The 27680-nt window shown below is 39.7% G+C and overlaps 1 protein-coding gene across 1 annotated transcript in view; it reads left to right on the forward strand.

Moving 5' to 3' along the window:
• Nucleotides 1-219: 219 nt before the first annotated feature.
• Nucleotides 220-27680, forward strand: part of baiap3 (BAI1 associated protein 3) — a 57280-nt gene continuing 29819 nt past the window's right edge. The window contains exons 1-2 of the mRNA XM_079564369.1: nucleotides 220-458; nucleotides 19342-19481. Coding sequence (XP_079420495.1) covers nucleotides 19351-19481 — 131 coding nt within the window. The 5' untranslated portion in view covers nucleotides 220-458; nucleotides 19342-19350. The remainder of the gene's footprint in view (nucleotides 459-19341; nucleotides 19482-27680) is intronic.

A 27680-nucleotide genomic window follows, 5' to 3' on the forward strand; every position in this document is an offset into this window, starting at 1 on the left:
ATTTCATCTTAAATGTGGTATCGTTTGTTTTTAGTTTTATGTCTTTTGGTGAATTATTTCATCAACGCTGTATCTCCCTCATCACGCAAGTTTGGCAAATATCTTTCCATTTTTAAAAGACACAGCAGGCCTACCACAGTGCTGCCTTCCCCCACCCCGTGCCGGCACCCTGAAGCATCCGCGCACTTCCTATGTCCATATTTGGCGGAGCATCGGCGGCGGCGCGCGTGAGCAAGGGGGGGGGGAAGGCATTTTCGACAAGGGGCTAAAAATGATCTTAAGTCCGTCGCGCATCCTAAGAAAATCACAGGAAGCTTGTTTTGGCGCAAGTTCAGTCAGTGACGGGGAACCGCGCGCTTTGAGCCACAGCCGCGCTGACCACTGTTTCTGATCCGCTCCAACTCTGACCAGGCGCGCAAGCGATCACCGTCTACACTGGCAAACTGTGAGGGGCGCAGGTAAGTTGTTCTCTCGACACCAGGCAGCACCTTTACACATCACACTCGAGAATATGTGTGTTTGCCGATTACTGACCGGCTATTTCTTTTGGCAAATAGACACCTGTTGATTGGAATGTGCGTAAAAGTTAAGGTTGGCTGATTGTTATAGGCTACAATACAACGCAATCGATTTGTTTTATTCTTAGGCTGTTTTTTATTTACATTACATAATGCTAGTTATGTTCTCGATTCTTTCTTTTTTTTCTACACAGTTATAGGCTCTTAGTTAGATTGGCATAAGACAGGAGGATACAGACCTTTCCCCCTGTACAATCGGTCACATCCAGCCTATAGTTAGGTAGTCTTGTTACACTAATACATAAAAATGATGAGGCATATAGAGTGCATTCGTGGATAGTGGCTCCAAATGGGTCTCCAAATGCTTAATTGTGTCAGACATTTCATAAGCACGTCTGTAAACTGCTTATTGAGGTTGTTTTGTGGTGCTTTGGGGAGCTGTTTTCCTGCCTCTTGCTTCCTTTGATACAAATGAGCTGAAACAACAATTGCTCTTCAAGTCACTAATGAAAAGCACTTTTTTATCATAAAACAGTGCTTTCCTCTTTCTCTCTGTCCTCGACTGTTTGGCACAATGTCTCCACTCTTTGGCTTGAACTCATTAACAGTGCTGGTTAATTTGATGTTTTTGCTCATAATATACAATAGTAATTACCCCCAACGATTCGTCATAATCTGGGGCAAGCGTGTCTGGTTTATTTTCCACTGTAATTATGTCGGTGCTGTACAAAAAAAAGAGCACAAAGTTGTTGCGGTAATTACAGCGTGTACAGCCTCAGTAGTATTGTAAAGTATGGAGGAGGTGTTATTGTCTGCATCCGATTTCGATGGCCGCAATGTCTCATGGCAGGATCACAATGGACGTAATGTGGGCGATAAAAAGTCACTTCCCGGTGTTATTCTGTGTCATTGTTTCTGCACAATATGATTTCTCTGCTGTCGTCACACGCACAGTTTTTGGCTCGTTCAAAAATGATTCCCAAAAGTCAAGTACATCTGTCTGCATCTTGTGGGCAATTTGGGCTGTGAAGTTTTAGCATCTTAAAGACTCGGATCAGCATTGCCTTTGCAATTTAAATCGAACACGCGAGATTTATGTGCAGCTGATGGTCTAGTGGTTAGAGCTGCTGCACCTATGCTGGAACACCTGTCTGTCCTCAGCACTGTGGATTCCAGTCCTGGCTCTGACAATTTGTCGAATATCTCTCCCCACTCTGCACCCCATTTCGCCCTTTGCTCTAATGTCAGATAAAGCCTGTGGGAGGGGAACTCAAGAGTCACATTTTAAGCTAATTCTGAAGATTGAAGAGAAAGGTGTTAAACTACTCCAGCAACACATGCATTTCTCCACAGAGCACATTTTATATGTGTTAAATCCTAATGAACTAGGACAGGAATCTCCAGCCAGGAGCTACCAGTAGCTCTCCAACCCTTTGTTGATCACTCGCCAAAAGCTTCCTACATTTCTTCATGCGCTTGATAAGTCACATTTTAGAAATATTTCCTTTTTTTCTGTACTTGTGAACAGAATCACATAGGGCTGAAACAACTAATTTATTATTCGACAACTAATCGATTACTTAAATAGTTGATAACTATTTCAGTAAGCGATTTATCGTTTTCTAGTAAACATACAACAAAAATGACTTGAAAACTTTGTATTTTTAATGGAAACCTACTTTGTTTTTAAAGTTTTTAAAGCAAAAGAGCCTCCAAAAACACTCACTTTAAGTTTATTCCATCAACATGTCCTCAAGCGGCACCCCTTTAGCTTTATGTGGTTAAAAAAATGAAAAACCTTTCACAGCCAAGCGATTGATCGTAAAATTAATTGCTAGATTAATTGATTACCAAAATAATTGTTAGTTGCAGCCCTAGAATCAAACCAATTAGGTAAATAAGGTAAAGTATATAATTCCAGTCATTTTCTTAAAACATTTTTTTATCATTTTTTTTTTACAATTTTGCTGAAATATCTTGGCTACTAGCTCTCCAGGGTTTACTCTTCAAAGTCAAATGTTACACAAGCATCTCTGTAGTAGCTGTAGTTAAAAAAAAAAATCATATATATATATACCTGCATATCTATTTTAAAGAAACTCACTGTATAAAAAGGTTTGGAGACCCCTGAACTATAGGCGCATTATAGTGCCTGTGCAACCTTTGCAGTTTGCCTAATGCGACCACTAACAATGTAATTTTACGGCACAGCCCTTAAAGGGGCTAGATGCAAGTTCCTCATTTTATACTCACTACTGCCACCTCAGGTCTTATGTGTAACTGCAGCTTCTATATTAAGCTTGTGCATGACGGCACTTCGGACCCGAATTAACACCTTTTTGAGTGAGGATTTTAGAGGCAGTTGTGGTGAACAGGTCTGAGCTCATTCTACACATTAGGACATTGCTGGAACATGTAGGGGGAGGAAAATACATAATTTTATCATTTTTAAATGTATAGTATAGTCCCTTTAATAATGGCTAAAATCCATTGGGAATGGTGATGTGCTTTTCCTAGTAGGGCTGTCGAAGTAAACGCACTAAACCACGATTAATCAAACGACAATTACCAAATTAATCATGGATTCATTGCAAATTAATCGCTCGCATCATATGTTTTGACCTAACACTCCTGTATCGTGAAAGACAGAGCACCTGCATTGCCAAGTACAAATTGCAATCATGATTAATCAAATTTCAAAAGTGTGAGCTGAATAAAGAAATAAATTGATCGACTGCACCAGGGAACATTTTTAAATGACGTGTGCCGTAAAATCGATATGTACAACTCATTTTCATATAGCTTTCAGTCGTGCAGCCATTCAATAGAAAGTCATGTTTGTAGATTTGATTCTTTTGTAGATTTGAGTGACACACATGAAAGCGTTTACTTTGTATAAGCTTGTATCAGCCAAATAAATGCACCTCTTTAGTTTTGAGCCGAGAAAATACAGTAAGTAGGTGGTATTAACCAGGCATTCGGTCATATGTTAACTGACTATTTGCAGAAAACCCTTTGAGAGATTTTCCTCATTGGCACTCGGCAGCACTTGGGGAATTATGTGCATCCTCTATCACAGGGAGCGTATGGGAGTGGACAGCTGGAGTTTCTTTAGGGGCTAGATGCACGCTGGGATATGGATTACGTGTTATCTACAGAAAGCACAGAGTTCACACAGCGCCAACCTCCACACCAACCCACTGGAAACGCTCGGCAAAGATCTGAAATGGAAGTGGCACTTTTTGATTTATTGGTTTTCGCTGAAGCCTGGTCGTGTAACATTGATGAACGGTGAATTTCTCAAGTGATGAGGAGCTAGTTGTACTTAAACAAGCCATTGCTGATGGATAGGTCAGTGGAGTGTATATACTATAGTGATGGTACTCTGGATCCTCTGCCAGCGTATACTTGATTTATTTCAATTAGATGCAATTTCATATAAAAAGAATAGCATTTAAAGCAGAACAAAGTAACTCATGCCCCTAGATGCCATAAGCATCACTGTGTTTTTTTACTCCTTAATTGCCCATGAAAGCAAATACTACGCTGACAGAAAAGACAAAAGTAGAGAGGGATATTGTACATCCAATTACACAATGGAGATCATTTTTTTCACTCAAACTTGGCTGTGAATACTGTTTAAGTGGCGCTTGTCCGCAGTGCCCGTTAGCCTGTTAGCTTCTTCTTCGTGATTCCATTAGTGTGTGTTGCACCTCCGACCCGGTGCAGGGAAAGTTGCAAGCATGGTTTTCTGGCCAGAGACACCAGGGGGAGATGAAAGACCCCCCAATCATCCCATTAACACTACCGAAGGGATTTATTAACTAGTTACTTAGTACTGCTTTAAGATTAGGCTTATGCAGGTTTAGTTCTGGTTTATACAAAGTTAAGGAGTGATGCAATCCAGGCTTGCTTACATTTTAGACTAGTCTGGTCTGAAAATAGTTTGCTCTGGTGATACTTTGAAGATAAATATTTTATGATGTGGTACTTGGTGTGTGGAGTAGCTTCACATGTTCAGAACTATTCCATCCAAGGCCCTCCAGGCAGCCGTAGGGGAACCCTGAGGTCCAGTTTAGGCAACATTTTCTTATAGCAGTCAAAGCTCATACTTATAACTCATACAAAGCATGTAAATGAACAATGCTTTACTATATGGTTTTTCCTCATCTAAAATGGCTTATTAAGCATTGACGAGTGAAATATTGACTTGTACACAAAGGATATCCATTGTTTACTCACTAATAACCTTTCGTGTATGTCAAACAAATTGGTGTCCACCTTCCATAGTAAGCTGGGCCTTTGCTTTTAGCTTGACATGTGTTGGTCCAGACTAAAACAGTTGAAGGCACTGTACCTGCATTTTTTGTCCTCCTTTAGTATTTTGTAAAGTCATGAAAAACTGTCCATCTAATTAAACAAACACACTTTTCTACTGTTAGGTGTCAACTCAGGAACTGCTTCCACAATCAAAGGGCTCTTCCACCTGTCCTGACCTAGAACTAACTTTTGCCCTACCTGGCACCATCTAAAACACACCCACAAATGATAATAGTATAACACATCCCACTGTTTCTATCAACCGTATGTAAGGGTACAAAATGCTGTTTGTTGCCCACAAAACTACAATGCCGTGAATTCCAAAGCCCTCACATCATCCACAAAGATATGCCCAAAGGCATTGAACATTAAGAGCAATAAAAACTGTAGTAATGCACTGGTCACATATATTATCAATGCATTTTGTAGGCACATTTTTGAAAGCATGTGTGGCATACCTTTGAGTCTTGCCCGGATACCTCCTTTGTCCCTTCCTTGTTTCCTGTTGCTCCTCTTGTGATGCCTCCACTGTGCTGCAGGTGTGTGTGTGTTTGTGTGTGTGTAGTGGAGGGGGGGGGGGGGGGGGGGCTCTTCGTGCCTCTTCAGTGTTTCAGAAGAAGAAATTTGTAGGTAATCATGTTGTTTTACAATCTTCGCAAAATAAATAAATAAATAAAGGACTACACATTCCTGTTCAAACAGCGCATGATCTAAACAAATTAGGCAGGCCCCTAATTTGACAATACAGTAGTTAAAGGACTACATAGTTCAAACAATTACCTGTAGCGTCTTGAGCATCCTCTTGTCTACAGGGACCAAATTGAGGTTGTAACCCCACCCCTCTCTCCGAAGCTCCAGCATCCCTCCACGTTCACGCTCAAGCAGACACTTTGACAACAAAAGACTAATGACTTAGGAAGGATGTTATTGAGCGCCTCACAAACACTAATCTGGGGATAATGATGCTGTTTGTTTGAAGGCTCCTAATGTGGATCTGCCTCCTTTAAGCTGTTACTTCACTGACCCCTCATTTGCCAAACTGAAAAGTGAAAGTCAGATCAAATCTTTTCATTATACATTTTTATTTTTTTATTTTATTTTTTTGCAACCAAAGCAACCAAATTCACATTCATGAAACGCTAGGAAAAGTATAGTAATTGGGCTTCAATGTCAAGATTTGTTAAATTATCGTCATCGCAGTATTAGTTGACACATATCGCAAGAGGTCACGATATATCGCAAAATCACTGGGATTTAGTTTTTTGCAAACACAGCCTAAGAAATGTGCAAAAGTTCAGTTGTAGTCATTATTTTCATAATCTAGTTCTGTTTCAGTCTTATTTTGGTCCTGATTTAAAGCCACATCGCATAACATTTCACGCAATGAAAATAATCAAATACAAGCATTGTTTTATTACAGATAAAACAGTATTACAGTAAAAGAAAAATATTTACAAAATGGCCAAACAAACATCTTCAGTATCTTTGCCTTGAGCAGTTCACCTCTTCTAACCTCAACTTTACTGGTGACCGGGGACGACTCCTGATCGTCTCCATGGAGATGTTGATTGAAGGCAGCCAGATATAGAACTACCCACCACATTAATAGCGTCTGTGTCTATCCGATCATTAGAAACATGTTTTGATATAATCCAGAATATTACACAGTGGGCCTTATTTTGGCACCATTTGATTAATTTCCCCTATTTATTCATTTAAAGCAGAACTAAGTAACTTGTGCACTCTAGCGGCCATAAGCGCTACTGCAGGTGTAGTAGCATGTTGCGGTTTTTTACTTATTAATTGTCAGTGAGAGTAAATACTACGCTGACAGAAAAGACAAAGGGAGAGAGTGATATTGTACATCCAATTACACAATGGAGATAATTTTTTTCACTCAAACTTGGCTGTAATACTGTTTAAGTGGCGCTAGCCTGCAGTTAGCGTTGCCCGTTAGCCTGTTAGCTTCTTCTTCGTGATTGTATCCTCCGACCCGGTGGCAGTCAAGTTGCAATTGTGGTTTTCTGGCCAGAGACACCAAAGGGAGATAAAATACCCCCCAATCATCCCATTAACACTTGTATTACCCCCAGAGTGACTATGAAAAGGACATATTAAGGTATACAAGTTACTTAGTACTGCTTTAATAGATTGTACAATGTTGAAAGGATCTTGTAAGATGTTGTAATAATATGGATATCGCAATATTCATAATGATAATAATACATTTTATTTGTCATGCACTTTACATTTGACACAAAATCTCAAAGTGCTACACTGGACGGCAGAATTAAAACAGTACAACACAACGTATTCAAACACAGGACTAGAAACAAGCATTAGCTGTTAAAAAAAGCTTGTGTAAACAGGTAGCCCACCTTTAAAGGAGCTATCTTTGATATTTTAAAATTATGTTATTGGAATGAAATTTGTTTTGTCCTTTAGTATATGGTAAAAGCAGACATTTATCCAAAAAATGCTGGCTTTAAAGCCTTTTAAACAGTCATAAATTGTCAGGCTAGGCACTTTTACAGTGAAGTGACAGTTTTCCTCCCTGAAAGTTGTGAAACCTGGTTTAAACTCAGTCCCCGTGACAAATTTTGATGTTGTAAATGCCTTTGGAAAGTTTGAGATGAGTTTGGACCAGAAAATAGCAATTTGAAATTTGAGTGACCCAGGTTCTTTGCACAATCAGGTATAGCTCCTTTAAGTCTGTAACACTTGTTTTCGAGAATCATCATTTTTCCTCACACTCTTGTCTAGATAGTTCTTGTGAAAATACCATCATTAATTTTCTTGGGAAACTTGCCCTTTATCTGAGAAAGCATCGCTGCTTTATTGTTTTGACAGTTGGAGCTACGCAATTAGTTTGATTTGCAATTTAGGACAATATGGTATTTGCAGAGTAGTTAGTTTCTCTGTTTGAAAGTTGTTGCTCCGTTGACCAGAAAACGTTTTACATTTCCCAATGGAGTTTTTTCCAGACAAACACGTCAATTCAGCTTCCTCCCACCATCACGCATGAAGTACTCTACAACTGATGTAAACTCTCCCCGGGAACTGACGACTGTTGTTCAGGGTGCACCGCGCATAAAGGTCAGAGTTCTTGAAACAGTCCTTGCCAACAAAAAATTCGTCAAATAAGATTAATTATGCGTGTAAATGTTTGATATTCAGGGCATTTTCCAGATCATATCAACAGAGTCCTTTATTGATGTCAGTCCATCTCATGCATCCTTACAGTTTACAGTATATTTGAAATCGAGTATTGCTTAAGTTTTGACTTGATGTCATCATTTTGTGCCTGTCCGGGGAGTGGATCTATCTGTTTATGCCTCTGAAAGTTATCTTTTCCTCTGATAAATTCATTTTCCTTTCCTGAGGGTTTGAGAAATGTGTCTTTTGATTTGCTCAGATTTGGGAGATGGATTTGTTGAGAGTGGATTGGATTACTACTTCTTCTTCATTGTGTCATGATCCAATTGGATGAAACGATTTTTGAAAAATATCTTATGGCTTTGTAATATAATTCACATTCAGTTCCAAGTTCATGTTTTTAACACGTCCAGAGGAATTAGCATTTCATTAGCCTTCGAGCATAATTGCCCAAGTCATTTGAGATTTTGAACTATTTTGAATCCTTGTTAAGATGACTTGAAAGTGTTTCTTTGGAATTGGCTGCAGGTCTGCACCAAAAGATGCAGCAGTGTTTGTAGAGTAGATAAAACAAATCTGTCCAAAAAGTGACCAAAAAGGCATGTGGACAGAGCATTGTATTAAGCCACAGGGTTAGAAAGTTGTATAAATCTCTATAGAGAAATAGAAGGTCACATTTGCCAAGTGTTTGCTCATATGCAAAATGTGAATAGAGGCACAGTAATTTGTAGATTATTCACTCACGCAGCATTCTCTCAATTACATACAAGATTTGTGCATTTTCTCCAGTTTGGCTTTACACAAATCTAAAAGCAACAGTGTAATGCTTAATTTGAAAGCTAAAACTTACTCTTTCATTGCTTTTGTTTTCTTCATTTTGTGTCGTGTTTTCGCCACATTTTTGTTTTGTTTTCATCCATCGCTTTTGACTCTTTTATTTTATTTAAGTGTTTAGATTCGGGTAAAGCCAAAGTGGAGAAAATGTGCTCGGCTCAGCTGGGGGTTAGAGGTTAAAGGGGCTAGATGCAAGTTAGCCATTTTATACTCACTACTGCCACCTCAGGCCAAATATGTAATTTGGTATACTACATTAAGCTCGTGCATGACGGCACTTTGGACCCGAAGTGACACCTTTGTGAGTGACAGTGCAGGATTTTAGAGGCAGTTGTGGTGAACAGGTAGGTGGAACATGTAGGTGGGGGAAAATACATAATTTTAACATTTTTAAACTCCCTATAGTCCCTTTAAATCAGGTGCAACACGGCCACAAAATGGCATATTTTATTTTTCAGCACTTGCTATTCTGCCTCTATATATGACCCCCATACTGCATTCTGTTTTGTTTACTGAAGACCTTCTATACTATATTTTTCCAACTTACTCCCTGAATGATTGCAGCTGAAGTAAGCTCAACCATATCGCACAACGCCTTCCAAATGACACTGTTTCTCCATTGCTCTCCAGTTATGACAACCTCTTTTGGTCCAATTTCATTTACCTGTATTTACCAGCCCCTTCGTGTCTGCCGTTACCATAGAGACACTTCATCCCTAACAGCAAGGCTCCTTTTTTCCCTTCTTCTCAGCTTCCATTGGCCCTCTCTCTGGAGACAGCCACGCCGGTAAAGCTGCGTGTTTCCCTGGCATGACACTGTTACAGCGAGAACATCATTTACTTGGCTCGGACCACGTCTCCTCGGCATCTATCCCACAACCACTTTTTTGTCACTTAGATTTCTGACGGGCGTGACAGTGGATATCCAATTGGGAGAGATCCGCTGGGTGTAATTGAAATAGGGCTCCGTCTGGGCGACAGCCTGTCAACACAATGCCACCAGCAGTCAGGATTGTTTTTAACACTGTGTATAGTTAGGTGTTGGTCGGAGGGGACATGGCTAGCTTTCTACAGGGGGTGATATTACAGGTGCCTATAAGGGTCTAGTAAGATGGAGTGGCTGGGAATGAGTGTCTCACCTTGACCTGCATATATAGTCAAGTTCGGAATGCGAAAACGGCAGTGGCACAGTGAGTCACTTCCGAAACGTTGGAGTTCAAGCAATGCACACAATTATAGGCAGAATGAACACTATGTGCACCAATACCAAAGAAAACATTTCATTGTAATGGTAGAAGAAAGTGCTACAAGATGTGAAGAAGGGAAATTATGAAGGATATTATTGCAGTATTTTATGGAACCGTTTAACCTCTTTATCTCCTCTCCAGTTTGGCTTTACCCAGAAGCTTCTTGACCGGACTTTACAGCCTATAGGCCAGTGTCACGCCTCATTTGAAAGCTAAGACCTACAGAACTGATCAAAACCGGTCTTTTTCCTTGTTTCCGTGTTGTCGTCACTTTTGAGTTCTTTTCTTTTCATTGCTCTTTAGTTGAGTTTTCATTCAGGGTGTTTACAGGCAGGAGTAAATCAGGTGCATTGCTTTTTAATGCAATTTTTATGCTACATAACACTGCCAAAAACGAGCTAAAAAATTACTGCATGTTTAATTTCTTGAGACCTGCAAACATTTAAACAAACAGAGAGAAGAGATTTGGACAAAACAGGAAACTTCATAGCAAAAGATTTGGTCAATTTCCCCATAATTTTGGTCATTTCAATCAACTTTTATAGTAAAACTCAATTATGACATTGCGCAATGTCATAATTAGTCAATAAAGTTAGATTTAATGCCAATTTGAATCCAATTTTTCAACACTTTGACCTTTTTTTCCAATAAGCTTTTATATAGGAGACAATGTTAGGTTAAATGTTCTTACCTGAGCTTAGACGAGTTGATGTGTACCTGTCTTGTCTTTACACTCATTCACACACAAAGACCAAAGATGTTGTTAGCATTTAGCCTCTCTTCCTCTCCTACTGGGGCCAAATGGGGGTGAAGTTAGAAGCGACGCAGCTCTTCCACGTTTTCCCTTTTTAAATTCAACAAAAGCACTTCAACATTCACACAGTAAAATCTTCACTCTACTGTGCGGGCATCGAAGTCCTCCTAAGGTGTTATTTTTGGTCTTTTGATGTTGTTTAAGGCCATGATTTAGTTTTTTGTCACTTTTCCAACACTTTGACCTTTTTTTCCAATAAGCTTTTATATTTGGGTATTGCCAAACATTGTCTCAATGTGCTCGGTTAAGGTGGGGGAGAAGAGATTAAACATGGTACATCCCAGAAAAATGTTATGCAGTGTTTTGTATCTTTTGTTTTTGTTTTGGACTGCTAATTATTGTGCAGCCTTAGCAGAGGGATATTGCGAACTGTGCCATTTAAACTACACACTTACTATCACCTTAATATTGATGATTTGACTGACAGCTAGTCATACTAAGTGAAGCCGCAAACCATAAAGCGGAAAATACTTTGAGCACCTGGTTTAGTGTTGATTTTTTTTTTCTTTCTCTTTCTTCGCCGATAAGAGATTGTTACGAGAGGAGCATTAGCCGCTGATTGACAGACAAGTTTTCTTTGCCAGCCGTCAGACAGTCTTTTCAAACAGTGACTAGTCTACGGGAGAAAAAAAAAAAGTAACTATTGTGTGATGGGGCTGAGCGCAGACTTTTCACCAACAAAAGACACAATAGTCACTGTCAATAAGTGTTCATAATGAAAGACAATTAGCTCTTTGTGCTGGTGGAAAGAGATTCTGAGCTTATGTTACTACTTTTTAGACCAGACAATGTTTTAGAGAACAATAGTTGCAAAAATATGCGCTTCCTAAAATTATTTTTATTAGTGCAAAGCCTCGAGCCTTGTACCATGTACAAAGAATTTGTTTCTTTTGAAAGTGACATAATCAGGGTGAAAAACACTGAATTGTTAAAGACCTAATAAAGACTGTTTTTTTCGATCATGTTATCGATTCGTTGAATTGTTGTGTCAATGGGCAACACATCTTGCCTATGTTGGTATAGATCCATGTGTTGCGTTATAAGAGACATGAGATAATTGTACATCATTTTGTGGAAAAATGGATCTTGCTTTATTGCTGTATTTTGGTGAGATAAGATAAGATAAGATAAGATAAGATAAGATAAGATAAAATAAGATAAGATAAGATAAGATAAGATAAGATAAGATAAGATAAGATAAGATAAGATAAGATAAGATAAACCTTTATTGATCTCACAAAGGAGAAATTCACTCACTCTGTTTTGTGTGTAATATCCACTCCATTCAGATGAAGTGGATATTACACACAAAACAGTTTTGAAAGGAAGCGTGAAGTAAAACATAATTGGAGCAAGTCTAAAGTAGTGGTGGGACTCGATTATAATCTTTAATCAAGTTAATCATGGCCTTTGTAATTGCACTCAAAGTGCTTTACATCAAGGATCAACTCAACCATTCACTCTCTCATTCACACACCAATGTACACAGACACTAGAGGCAAGGTGGGTGAAGTGTCTTGCCCAAGGACACGACAGTGTGCACCTGCGGTTTATTTTTTAGAGGTATGTTTTAGATGCTTCTTTGTATTTTTCTACATTTTAACTTATTTTGAGTGGATTTTGAGATGTGAAGCCTATTCCAAACACTTTGTTTGGGAGAATGATCTTTTAATGTTGTTTTTGGCTTTGTTTTGGCTTTCTGTCCCTAAGCAACATCTTGCAGGAAAAAGGAAAGTGAAAAAGTGTCTGTGCCCCTAAAGTAAAGTGTGATTCATTTTGATTAATGTTTTTTTTATCACATTAAACCTTTAGTTAGACCATAGTCTAAAGTCTTAAAGCAGTACTAAGTAACTCGCTTTGCCTGTTAGCATGTTAGCTTCTTCTACGTGATGCTATTAGTATGTAATGCGTCTCTGACCCGGAGGCAGGAAACTTGCAATTGTTGTTTTCTGGCCAGAGACACCAGGGGGAGATGAAAGACCCCCCAATCATCCCATCAACACTTGTATTACCCCCAGAGGGACTATAGGATTTATTAAGGTAAACAAGTTACTTAGTACTGCTCTAACCTTCTTTACCAAGTTTTTGCTTAATGCACTTTTTCTCTCTTGATAACATGGCCTAAACACTGTTTTCTTGAGTAGATCTTTACCACTGAGCTCTACACACACTGAGCAGATATAGCACCCTGCTCAGCAAAACACATTCAAAGCGTTTTCACATGAAATGGCAAACAAAGATGTGTTTTGCATGGTCTTTGTGAATGTGCAACTGTGTTCAAAAGAGTGAAAAGAGAGACTGTGAAAACCATGAATTGTGTTCAAGGTTTTTGCTGAACCAGTTGGTGGCTTGGGGCAAAGGCATTTAGGATCCTGCCATTGAGAAGAAATGTGTAAAATGTGACAATAATGACCACATATTAACCTTCAGACTTTGCTGCTTTTACTTTGACACACATCAGTTGTATCAATTGTGTGGATTTTTAACGGAAAAATATCGGCTTTGATGGTACTTGCGACATCTCTGGCTGAGAATCTGGGACAACGGGGCATCGATCGAGCAGCGGACATCTGTTACCTGCTCTTTACTCTATTAGACTCAAGTGTCCATTCTTCTTTCCTGCCACGAACGACAATGACAAGTTCATAGTGCTCCAGGGCTAAAGTGCGAAAAAATCCTCCACTTCAGATAAGAAGAAAAAGTGGCTTCATCCCACCATCCAATCTGTGTAAGAGTGGAATGTAAATTGCCTCAAAAGTGAATGAGTGCAGGAGTGAATGGTTCTTATTATGGTCGAATGGATGATCCCACGACTGGCCTATTGTTGCTGCAATAAAGTAAAGCTTCCCCTTTGCCCAAGAGCAGAGCTTTCAATTCAATACTATTGGCATTTTGTACTTGGGTCAGTAAGTTTGTTAGCTGCCCATATGAGAACAGTTTGTGTCCATTATTGGAAAGCTTTAAAGTGGACAACACTTTTTTGGGTAAATCAGCTCAGATATTATATGTATGTGCAGTGTAAGGAGGGAGTTGCTTTATTTGTACCCGTAGGTAAACTTGTGTTGCATTTCTGAGAAAAACTAGTCAAACATTGAAACATATGATACAAAGATAAATATCACATACATATTTAAAGCAGTACTATGTAACGTGTTTACCTTAATAAATCCTTTTTGTAGTCCCTGTGGGGGTAATACAAGTGTTTATGGGATGATTGGAGGGTCTCTGGACAGAAAACCATGTTTGCAACTTGACTGCCATCGGTCCGGAGAAAGCAATACACACTAATGGAATCATGAAGAAGAAGCTAATATGCTAACGGGCAAAGCTAACTGCGGGCTAACGTCACTTTAAACAGTATTTACAGCCAAGTTTGAGTGAAAAAAAATATTTCCATTGTATAAGTGGATGCACAATATCCCTCTCTCCCTTCGCCTTTCCTGTCAGCGTAGTATTTACTCCCCAAGACAATTAATAAGTTAAAAAATCGTAACTTGCTACGACACCTGCAGTTGCGCTTATGGCCTCTAGGGGGAAGAGTTACTTAGTACTGCTTTAAATAAAAAGCTTGAAGTGAAGTAAGACTTCAGGATTGTTTTGACTAAGGGAAAGTGTTACATGAACATACAAATTCCTATAAATAAAAATGTTTTATGAAAAATGGGTTGCTTTTTAACTAAACCTACCACCAACACCATTCTGTATAGTCACGTACACAAAAAAAGGGGATGTCATTGATTGAAAAGGAACCCAAGTGTCCATTCTTCTTACTTGTCACACATCATCTATTGCACATGTGTCAAGGTCAGGGCCTGAGATGATTTAATGTGGCCCTTTGAGGAGCATGAATTCCTGAGCATGTCAAAAAAAAGTGTGTCTCTAGCCCATTCCTGTGCAGAGTCATGGATTTTTAAAGGAATAGCCAGAATGTTCACTCCTGCCACTAGGGGCAACTTAAATTAAAAACAGGAAAGAATTCCACACGTGTCCAGCAGAGGGCATTGACATAATAAGAGATCAAGATATAAACAGCATATTATAGCCACGTGGTAAATGGTCAGTCTGTCCCAGGTCGGCTGTGACTAAAATACTAACTTGAATGAATAATGACTTCATGCATCACTTTCACAAACATGTGACACATGGTTGATAAGGCGTAATAAGTGTAAGCTGTCCTTTACAGTGTTATTATATATCATATGTGGCCTGCGATCCGCCATAGGGGCTGAATTTCGGCCCTCGACCCAAACGAGTTCGACACCCCTGATCTATCATGTTCTGATTCAAAGTGCTTTAGGGAAAAAGTGAACGTACTTCTCCACTATAGATCAACCCAAAAACAACAAGCTGTTACATTTTCATACTCCATGCTTTCCCCTGTGATGGCAAGTTTTTTCTTCCCTTTTTTTGAATGTCACCACTGAAACAGAAGACTTGAGAAAGCCCCCTTTCATGTCTGCAGGGATCGTGACTTGTTCTCCCTCTGCTGTCAATCACGGATTGAAAAAGCACGGAATAATGTTGTAAATGTGGCGAGAGGGAAGTGAACGTTTTTTTTTTTGCCATAGCTACATTAGAGTCAGTACAAGAACACGTCTATGAGCAAGCCAATTAGATACAATGCTTCTTTGATAATGCTTGCAGTAAATTACCCTTTGCATCACTTGTCATCAGGTCACTTGTGATAGATTGTAATCGCTACAGACTTATTTTCCCCCTTTCTCTCTTTCTTGTTATGGAGTCAAGCAGCCCTGATTTTAAGCTGTGTGGGGGGGCTAATAAAACAAACGCACTGGCCAAGTCCATGTTAGCAGATGGCTTTCTTTTTTATTGTTCTGCTATTTTGCAACCCTACATGGCGGCTCACGCACTATCGGCACATTTCTAACTTCCCGATTGTTTCATGAGCCCCCTTTGCGTCTAAAAAGCCAAAATGCCAAAAACAATTCATTTAGCTCCAAGCGCTCCACATACTTTAACAATAGACGCCTGAAAATATGTTTATTGCTTATAACAGTAATTGTGGTGTTTTTCCTCTATCTTTGAGCCCAAGTAAATCCTGTGGGCTGTAAACAAAAGTGTAACATTTGCACAGCTTTGACAAGAAAAAAAAGTATCTTTCAAAAACTCTTTTCATTTTTCCACTCTACTGTGTGTATGTAATGAAAATGGTTATTCAGACATTTATATTCTCATGATATACAGCCACTATGTCCTGCATCTCTTTTCTCCTGAAAGCTTGTTTATAACCTTTTTTGGCTTGCCATTAAATTAATTCCCATTTTACTCCAAATAGAAAGCCCTCCTGAAAAAGGTTGCAGCCAATATGCATCATGTTCCATTGAGGATTGTTTCCGACTTTGATATTGAACTGTGTGTATTTATAGGCCTCCAACCTTCTGTTCAGATTACAGGGATCAACTCTTCATAAAGGTAGACCTATTGCACATATGTGAGGAGTGCGGACATCTAGCACATATGGAATTATATATATATATTTGTTAAACTTTCATTTTGGGTTTAGTGGTTTTGGTGTTGTTTTTTTCTTATGCTTTTTCCTGTTCGGGTTTTGATGGATTTGAGCCATGATGGACGTAAAGTGTGACCATAAGTCTTTCAGTCGAGTTTGAAATGTTAGTATCTTTATCTATCACTTTGAATTAAAAATGCTGAATTAATAATATTGAGTTGAGGGCAGCACGAAGCCTTTCTGTGTGGAGTTTGCATGTTCTCCCTGTGTCTGTGTAGGTTTCCTCCAGGTACTCCGGTTTCCCCTACCACCAAAAACATGCACAATAGGCCAGAATGAATGAGTGTGTTTGAGTGTGCGAGTGTGGGACAACAGATGCAAATTAGCCCATGAATACAAACTGGTGTGGTGTGTGTTCATTAACATACACTGTCCCAGCTAAATAAACCAATAAATAAAAGAAATATACACTACCGTTCCAAAATTTGGGGTCACTTAAAATGTCCTTATTTTTAAATGAAAAGCACTGCTGTTTTTTAATGAGGATAACATAAAATTAATCAGAAATACAGTATGGACATTGTTAATTGTTAATGTTAATGTTCTGAATGCCTATTCTAGCTGGAAAAGGGTGATTTTTAACGGAATACCTACATAGGTGGGCAGAGGCGCATTTCTAGCAACCATTGCTGCAGTGTTCTAATGGTACATTGGGTAAGACTTTATTTTATACTACCCCTGATACATTGTACCCCCATCCATCCATCCATCCATCCATCCATCCATCCATCCATACATCCATACATCCATACATCCATACATCCATACATCCATACATTCCAACCACATTTTCTTCCACTTGTCCATTTCCGGGTCGCGGGGGCAGCTGTTGGAGCTGCCCAAATCACATTGCACCAGCCCTTCATGGCTCCTCCTGCAGGTGGTGGGTCCACGGAAGGTCGGCCTCACGATTCTAACCGGGCCTGTCTCTCATAAGGGGCTTCTGAACCACTCTTTGTCTGACCCGTCACCCAGGACCTGTTTGCCATGGGAGACCCTACCAGGGGCACATTGTACCTACCAAATTTAATACAATGCAATGTGCTATGCAACAATGTGTAATAACTTGTGCCTATGGGTCACATACACAGTGGAATAATATGTATTTGTAGTTTGGAGGTACATAATGAAAAAAGACAGAAGACACTAACACTAACCCTCACCTAAAGCCCTAACCCCAAGGGTCTTATGTCTTATTGCGTAAATAATGTGCCTTCAAACTACAAATACACATTATTCCATTGTGTATTTGTAATAACTTGTACCTACTACATAGGTACAAGTTATTACAGGTTGTTACAAAGCAGATAACTATGTACTAAATTCAGTTAGGTACAATGTATCAAGGTAGTGTAAAAGAAAGTGTTACCATTATCATGTATATGGTGTTAAAGGGTAATTGATGATTAGAAAACCTGTGTGTAGTTATGCTAGCACTGCTGAAAACTGTCGTGCTGATTAGAGAAGCTTTAGAACTGGCTTAGGTGACCCCAAACTTTGGAACAGATGTGTATATTATTATCATTTGAACTTGTATGCCCCTATTCTTACATTTGTCTTACAAAAACCTGCGTACATGGAGCAATTACATCCAGTAAGTAGGGTGGTCATGGACAACACAGAGACCAAACCGATCTTAAACTTTGACACCCATTAAAGCCTTCTTCTAAAAGTTGTCTGTTTCTAATGACTCCGAGACTGTCCTCCCAAGGGCTGCTGCGGCACACTTTTAAATCAGCTCATTTTCCCTAATACTTTGAAGAGACTGTACACTCTGGAGTGGTCACTCACTGGAAAAAAAGACATCACTTGTGACTTGTCTGTCTGTGTGAATTGCTATAGCAACACAGTGCCCATCCTTTGAGGTTTGAGAGACCGGTGCTTTGCAGAACTCCTATGTTTGTACGTATACCTTTCTAAAGAATTTGTGATAGCTGTATAATATTAGATAATGCATGTATATTGCTGCTTTTCATTATTTCAATAGAGTTGAGGTCTTATTTTTCAGTTGATAGGACACATTCATGACACATGGTATAAACCTGACATATACCAAGCCTAAGGACTGATCAGCATCTCGATCAGCAGCAAAGCAAAATACATATGAGCAACATCAGGTTCTGGACTGGTTCAACTCTAACCCAGGTCCCTAAACTTGGACTTAATAGTTTTTAAATGGACTAAAAATGCTGTAACCACAACTGAACGTCTATAAGCAGTTTTGTTTACTGAAATTACCAATATCACAATGTCAACTTTGTGCTATTGTTCAAGACGATTTTGTATTAGACCTGGCTTTGTCACTCTGTTCTGCCCCAATTACATATTTTATAGCTCTTCCAGAAATAAAAGCTGGTTCGACCCCAGTGGCCAAACATGAAGTCTGGGGATAAATAGTGAGTCAGACAGAAATAGCACACACCTTCTTCAGTGGAGGAAGACTGTAATTATGTTAAGAGTCAGGGGGGATCATTATGCGGCTGATTATTCCAAAAGAGTCCCTCAAATTTAATGTATTCCCCGCCTTCATAAATATGATCCCGCGGCTACCCTCAGACAGTCCAGCTCACCTCTGTCAGGATTGAAGTCATTCATTTGCACGCTACTATCCAAAAACAGTAGAACAAAGTACTACACATTGATTATGACATTGTGTGGCTTTTTAAATGCTATACACCAAAGATAAGGATTACAGAAAGTACAAAGCTGGATGCTTGTTTGGAATTTTACCTGTTTCTACTTTTCAGCTGCAGATTGGTGGTTGTGTTACTCGATCAGTCTCTCTTGAACTTGTTAGATGCAGCAGCACTCATGTTAGGGTTAGGATTGGATAATTGGCTTGAGAACACAACCATGTTATTAGTATAATCAATATTTACTTTGAAAATGGACCCTTACTTTGACCACGTGGCTGTTTTACAGGCCAACACCATGACGACGCTGCTGGACCTGAAGAGCAGTGTGCTGCGACAGGTGCAGAGGAGCCAATCCCTCAGGAGCCGACGGGACCCACCCACCCCCAGCAGCCCGCACACACACCACCCCGAGCCTCTACCACGCAGGTATGTTTCCACTCCTTTACCAACCAGGTATGTCCCGCCCCTTACCACACAGGTATGTCCGCCACTTTAACATGCAGGTATGTCCCGCCCTTTTACCACGCAGGTATGTCCGTCCCTTTAACATGCAGGTATGTCCCGCCCTTTTACCACGCAGGTATGTCCGCCCCTTTAACATGCAGGTATGTCCCGCCCTTTTACCACGCAGGTATGTCTGCCCCTTTAACATGCAGGTGTGTCCCGCCCCTTTCCACACAGGTATGTCCCGCCCCTTTACCACGCTGGTATGCCCCGTCCCTTTACCACACACATACAGTGGGGAAAAAAAGTATTTGGTCAGTTTCACATAGACATTCTATTGGATTTTGGCCAAATACTTTTTTTCCCCCACTGTATGTCCTGCCCCTTTACCACACAGGTATGTCCTGCCCCTTTACCACACAGGTATGTCCTGCCCCTTTACCACACAGGTATGTCCCGCCCCTTTACCACACGGGTATGTCCTGCCCCTTTACCACACATGCCCCTTTACATTATGAGAAAAATATTTCATATTGACTATCGTGTTAAATATTACAATATAATTGCAATTGAAGATTTGGACAAAAAAATAAAACAAGAATATTTATTAACAAGCTGTCAATATGTCAGTAAGACTAACCACGGACAAAACAAGGATAATTTGAATTTTATTAAGCTTCACATTTAAAGGGGTTGTTTTTCTTTTGTACATTTTTTTTTCTGTTAAGCTCTGTTAAGGGAAAAAGATGATACTGAACTCTATTTACTTGGAACATCAACGTTGTGTTAGCTGAACGATAATTTGGGGAAGTATTATGCTGCCCCATGTATGCAGTGTAATTGTCATTACAGTTCAAATGCTACTTTCTTGTATCTAGCTGACGATCAACAAAGCTAAGGAAGTAATCATTGAATTGCAAGTGCGTGAAATTATATGAGTCATCAATTCATTTGTTTCGGTTTACTTCTAAATAAACAAGCCCAAAAGGCAATATAAGACACCCTCACTATTTACAAAACATTCTTTACTTGCTGCTTCATATAGTACTGAATTTTGAACCCCAACCCTTTTAAACTAGGGGCCATCAACATAACTTAAAATAACAATGTACTGCTCTTTTCAGAAGGGGTTGCATAATATGTCTACACAGTTAATGGGGCTGTTCTTGATTTTCTATTTGTGAAAACCTTTCTCCTCCCTTTTCTGCTCCTGTAAGGTAGCAACAAGTGAGGTACTGTGGGTTAAATTGGCTTCTAATTTCTTTTTTTTTTCTATCCATGTATTATTTTGAAGCCTCATCTAAAGCTAAAAGTAATTGTAGGAACCTGTGGTTTCTATAGCAACCTAAACACGGCTGCTGATGCAAACATATACTCTCAATGACGGTGCCAGCTATTTTTAACATAGATAACCTCAGATGCGATCAGAGTTTCGGAGTCAAAAGTGTTGTGCCACGAGTTCAGTCTTGCTTCACTTTGTTTATGCGCACGCCAGTCAAGCCCCTCGCTGTAGATCTTTAGGCAGTATTATTTTGGAATTAAAGTATTGCATTTGCAGGTAGATTTGTGATGAAGGTTTTTAAATCCACATAGATTAAGTTCATGCTGTGACCACCAGCCTTTATATCTTTTTTGCTTTGGTTTTGCACAGATAGCTTTATGTCAATTCTACCACATGTAAAGCCCATACAGAAACTTATGTAAATGTAAACAGATACAGATACTGTATGTCCATGTCACGAACAGATTTCACAATGAATGCCTGATGCGTTAATCGCTCAATCTGTCAGAAGTCATAATGAAACCGGTTACTTTCTAATCAAACACCCTTTGCATTCGCTTCATTAACACCAGAGTAGCACCTTTTTTTTTTTCCTCCTCTATTTCCGAACCCCCCCGGCGCCTCGCAGAGTTCCCGCCGCGCTGTAGCCGTGGTTGTGACGCTCACCGTGGCATTCCCATTAGACGCTTGCCTGTTGATCTTTGTTATTCGTTGTGACTGCCGCTGACCCACCTGCACTTTGCCTCTAATTGAGAATTTGCAAATGAGGCCGAGTGGATTTAGGCTGCCACGTCCGCAGTCTTCAACCTGCGCCGGGGTCTCGGAGCAGGGGCAGCGTGCGCCCACCGGGGGGTCAGCTTCTTAATGCAGTCCGATGATTATACTGGAAACATCCGCACATGACCTGCCTATATGAGAATCAGAAAGTCATTTGTTCTATAGCAGAGTCGCCATCTTGGATAAACTGTAGCCGATTTCGCGCCTTTGTTTCTGGACGGGCTCTCCTCATTAATTGATGTGACTCCGGCGCGTCGTTTAAGTCATGACTTTTAATTAAGAGCGGAATTACACACTCTCATTTGCATACAATGATTAGAAAGGATGATGCATATTCAGATATAGCCTTTAGTGTGTTTCTCTCCGAATTTATGGAAATGAACCAAAACAAGCTTTGCTATAAATAATCACCATAAATAATCAACGCTTTTATCTAGGACAGTCGTTTCTCAGACTTATTACACCTTGGGAAAGTGAGCTCTTTCAGTACCACCAGAACAAAACTAACCCAGATCTGCATTAGGTAAAATCAGGTGAAGATGGGACTAAACCATGATTAAAGGGTTTCTGGAACAAGGACAAGCCTAATAGGACAAAAACAAAAATAGGATCCTAAAACCAATTATTGTGCATGTTTGTAGATGTTACTGTGCAGACCTTCGGGGAGAGAAGGCAAACAATAACATGGTTTTATATAAAAATCAGGTGGAATTTGTTGCATAACTAGAGAAACAATGCTTTAGTTGGGCTCTTATAAAAGAACGCCAAAGACATTAAAAGCATGCTTTGGTGAACTGGACCATTTCTAGATTTCGTCGTGTCTCTATCCTGTTTGGAGAGTCTGACTATATGAATGATTCACAATCTATTTAACTTCAGGAAGAACAAGAAATAATATAAAAACAATCAATTAATTACAGATTCTCAATTTTGGGATCCCGCTTTGGGCCCTCCATGTGTACGGCTAGAAACGGCCCCTCGAGTGAATCCAAATGTCAAAGTAAATGATGTGAACACAGAAGGAAACATTTTTTTAACGAAAGAGACACTCCTCTTAGCCATGATTCTTGACATTCTGACCCTTGACCTCATCATCACACATAAATGCCATTTCTGTTCCCAGAGACCTTCGAGCACAGTCCCCATGATGACAGCACAGAGACGCTTTTAATGAGATCTGCCCATTCCACTTCTGTCATTCTCAGGCAGCACACCCTACTTTAATTAAATACAGTACGGCTGCACAGTTAAAGAGAGCTAGCAAGTACTAATAATCTAATTACTCCAACGTATGATGTGTCGGTTTGTTCTACTAACACTACATTTTCATAGGTTTTAATGGATTAAATGATTAAATGAGAGTATGTTCTTTCAATGTTTTTCATAAATATATGAGAATAAAAACATGACATTTTTCATGCACAGAACATTTTACCTCTATATTTCAAACGCTTCCCCTTTCACCACAGAAGTAGGAGCAGGTTTAGCACCCTCTGCTGGCACTTTGTATAACTACATTATATAACCTCTGAAATACTATCAGCAGTGTCTTGGACATCATCTCGACCAGGTGTCTCCAGCCTTTTTTTCCTGACGAGCTACTTTTGTCACAAAAAACAAATATGTCAAGGATTTTTAAGAGGGGAGGATTTCACCTTGGAGAAGTATAGCCAAGATGGTATTTAAACATAATTGAAGAACATTAATACAATTAAATTCAAGTTTATTTATATAGCACGTTTAAAAACAAGTACTGTTGACCTTTCCGGAGATGCTAATTACAACAGCAAACGGTAAGACGCACACATTTACACTTCACACTTACACAATAGTTAAACCAAGACATTGTGCCTCACTAGTTTTTGAAGGTCTGGCGAAAGAGGTAGGTTTTCAGTCTTGTGCTAAAAGACTGACCTGACAGACACAGGGAGGCCGTTCCACAGTGTGGGCGCTGCTACAGAAAAGGCTTTGTCTCATTTAGATTTGAGACTTGTTTCAGGCACAGCGTATTCCCTCCTTATCCTTGACTTTATTTACCTACGTAAATGCAGATTCTGATTGTTTGTTTGTTTGTTGTTGTTGTTGTTGTTGTTTTTAACCTTTGTTTCTAAAGTCTCACTGTGATTAAGCGTCTCATTTCCAGGGGAGTCCTGGCCCCAGAGGGAAACCTGTTTTACAAATTTTTAGTTGTGGGGGATCTACACAGACTCGAGGGAGAAACCTACGTGGACACGGGGGAGAACATTAAAGTGTCTCTAAAATGTGACCTGTAAAGTGTGTAAGAAAATTTAGAAATAATGTATGTGCCAGATTAGGAATCTCCAACCAGTAGCTCTCACGCCACTGGCAGCTCCCGACTGGTTGGAGATCCCTGATCTAGGCACATACATTATTTCAGCTTTACTTTGTCCCTTTTGGACCGTTACATATGAATATGTCGATACACAATTTCTCTACTATGATACTGCTATGTTAATTGTCAACTTAAAAAGAGATTAACTACCTTGATTGTTACAATCACTGATTATAGGATGTTTAAATAGAAGGTTGTCACGAGGCCTTCACGTCACCTCCACTCTCCCTCAATTCATTTATTTAAACACTAAATAAGCGATTTGATGACATCTTGCATTTGTTTACTTCATAGTTGGAGATTATGAAAGGCAACATTTAAACTCATCTCAGCAAATAATTTCGGGCAAAATCGCCTGTAAAAAATAGACTTGTTCCCTAGCAACATCAAACCAGTTTGTTATTACGTGTGTGCGTGCTGAAGGCCGGAAAGTACAAAGGTACAGAGATAATCAGTTTGGAGATGAAGTGCAGATCGCTGCGCGGCTGAGTTGTTGTGGGTCAGACTTTATTCCTGCCCATGAACACAGCGTTCCCCAAATCCCCAAACAAAAGACAGCAGAATGTCCGTACAAATCCGCAAGCTGTTTGAGTGACAGAAGAAGAGGCACATCGTGAGAAAATACAAGAAGACGGAAAAAATGAGAGAAAGAGATCTCAAGTTCTTGCAATCCAGCTTATTGATCTAATTCACACTCATGAGTCACACAGTGAGTGAAACAATAAGCCAGCCAAGTCACGTCAGAGCTGGCTTTTGGAACATAACTCCAACACAAATCTAACTTTACTGTTGTTGCTCAAAAATACACCAATAACCACAAAATGTACAAAAGCATTATGCAACAATATTGGGGAGCAGCCCCTTCTGCTGTCAGTGAATGAGACAGCTCATTAAGGAAAATGGACCAGGATCAACCAAGCACTTAGTGAGTCTTGTCAGCTTCATGTAAGAGGCTGAACTCTCTCCTTCTCTCCTCTGCTGTCCTTTATTGTGTGTGTGCCTGTTTTCCTTATTTTGTTTTGTTTTTGGCTGCACAAGGGTTTGAGTAACACAATTTCGATGTTCTAGATGTGCTTTGCATATAGAGGGAATTTGCATGATGTCACAGCATAGCAACAGCATGGCAACAGAAGCCAAATGAGGGTCCAGTGTGCATGTGCCAGCGCAGGTTTCCCCTACCACTAAAAATATGTACAGTAGGTTCTCCTTTGGGGCCAGGACAGAAATTCATGATCTATGTGGGACTTTTTTGACACTCAGTCCGAAATATTGAGAATTCTGTGCACAAGGCCGTGGGAACCCAGGGTGCTGAGGGGGCTGCATCACCCCCTGGTGGATAGTTTGGGAACAGCAGGCAATATTAATAAATAGGAAATATGTGCAGAAAAAGCGTTTTGGGGGTAAATTTTGTCCCTCAGTACCCCCTAGCTAAAATATCTTCCCACGGCTCTGTCGATCCAGCTTTTTTGCTACCGATACTGGGGTTTGAGTATCTAACCGATATTTACTGATGCCAAGAGACTTTCTTAAAAGTGGCTTTCTCTGAGTGAAAAATGTAATTGACTCTTCTCCATTGTAATATCAATAAAGTCATATTTCATTGTCATGTTACCGATCAGTTATCAATTATATCTATTGATAAACTCTTGGAACATTTAACAAGGATGACTTCTACACTAAATATCCTTGGGTATATGACAGGCTTTAGGTTACACATGAATATAAACATGAAGTGATCTGATCATACAAATAATAATAAAATTAATTCAGTTATTTCTTTAGGTATTTCTATCATAGTTTCTGACCCAGCCTTGATTAGTTTTCGTTAGCATTAGCATCTTTAGCATGCTATTCCTAACCGCAGAATTTTGTGCGGCGATCAATAATACATTTGCGGAGGTTAAAACTAACTCTTTACGATGCCCGATATCGTATTTTTTACAGCATCGACTCTGATATCTGATACCAGTATCGGATCGATGCATCCCTAATATTCTCAGAGAATCCGCCCCAAAAAAGACAGGAGGATGTGGGTGCCCAAGGCTAACGCTAACACTGGAATCTGAGGAATACAACCATAAGCATTCCTGAAATTGAAGTGTTGGATTTGTCGATTGAAATTTTGTTTCACTGTGTTTTGCTTTAAGGCCACATGTGATGCAGAATGACTAAGCCCTGAATGCAACTGTTGTCATTTAATTGTTTTAATTGGCTTCCACTCAATCAGCATCTATTCCATGAGACACCCAAGACCTTCTAAAACAATTAAGATTGGAACACCTGCCGAGCTGTGCCAGTAACTTAATTTGTTTACATGGGATTGGCATTTAGCTAAAGAAAACAAAACACAGGGGAGATTGCAAGAGTTCATTCAGGTCTAAAGTCTCCATTACCATATAATTGAATATACCTGGCCTTTCATAATAAATGCTCTCATTGACATGTTTTGGGATCATGCTTTTTTTCTCTTTTTTTTTTTTTTTTGCAATTCCTCGGATCAAAGTAAAAACACAAAAACAGGCTGAACACATCTCTGTAATAATATGCCCGTCTACAAAGTGAATCCCAGTACCCATTTGCTCGAGTGCGGAGTTAAATTAGCAGCCACTAGATCCAGTGACGTTTTTTTCACCATTAGTCACGGTCAATACCTCAGGGGTCTGCCAGACGCCCTCCCACAGTGCCCGGAGTTTAGGGGCTCACTAAAAGCAATACCCACTGTTATCTACACTGACGCTAATAAAGGCAGTGGACTCTGCCCCTTTTGCATAATGTGATGGGAGTTAAGGCGGAGCGGGGCAGGCGCCTGGTCGAGGGAGACAGACAGTTTGGCAGATCCTGGAGGGTCAGCTACAGGCCTGACCGCTCATCTACATACAGTCTGCTGGAGATACCCCACAGAGAGAGAAAGAGACATAGTGGGTTTTCAAAAATGAGGGGTTGGGGCTGCGTTACGTAACGTGCCTCTTTGAAGGCTTCGTGGCACACTTACTTGACGGGTTTTATACCTCTGAAATATTTAGTAATAAGTTGCAAGTTTTTCAAGGTGCTCAAAATATCAGATGTAGGATGGGGTAATTACGGCACAGCAGGCGCACTCGTTTTGAAAGAAATGTCCAAAAGTTGCTCTTGATTCACCATCTTAATCCAGTGGCTTATAAACTTTGTTAAGAAGCAAGTTAACTTTGTGCTAGTTTTATCCTTATTCAAACAATCGCAGATATTTTCACTAATAAACAATGCCGGTGGGCTCTGACCTCACGTAACTGTTGTACCGAAACTGCCCTCTTAAAGTGCATGTGACACATTAGACACAATTTTTGTTAAAACATAGTTCACACAATTATATTTAAGATTTTGCTAAAGATTGTACCCAGCTTTTTTTAGTTTGGCCATATTTGTGATTTATAGTTCCACTTCCTTATTGGACACTAACAGGAAGTGACATTGATGAAGGCAAACAATTTTAAACTGTTGCCATGCCGACCATGTTATGTCAATGTCATTGTTTTACTGACAAACTATGAGTATCTAATAGTGCTGTCTACATATCCTGGTCATATTTTTGAATTTAGTGCAAATAAGTAAAATAGATAAACTTTCTGCCTAAAAACCTCAGTATGGCGCCTCTACAGGCGAAATGTCTGTACTGCATTTGATTTTTTAATTTGACGCCACTATTGGAGTAGGTGTAAATTCTGACGTCACTGGGGAATTCTGATGTCACTTGCCCTGCAGCACAAATGCTCCAATGAAACGCTCCCGCACA

This window comes from Gobius niger (assembly GCF_951799975.1).
Source record: "Gobius niger genome assembly, chromosome: 10".
Lineage (NCBI taxonomy): Eukaryota > Metazoa > Chordata > Actinopteri > Gobiiformes > Gobiidae > Gobius > Gobius niger.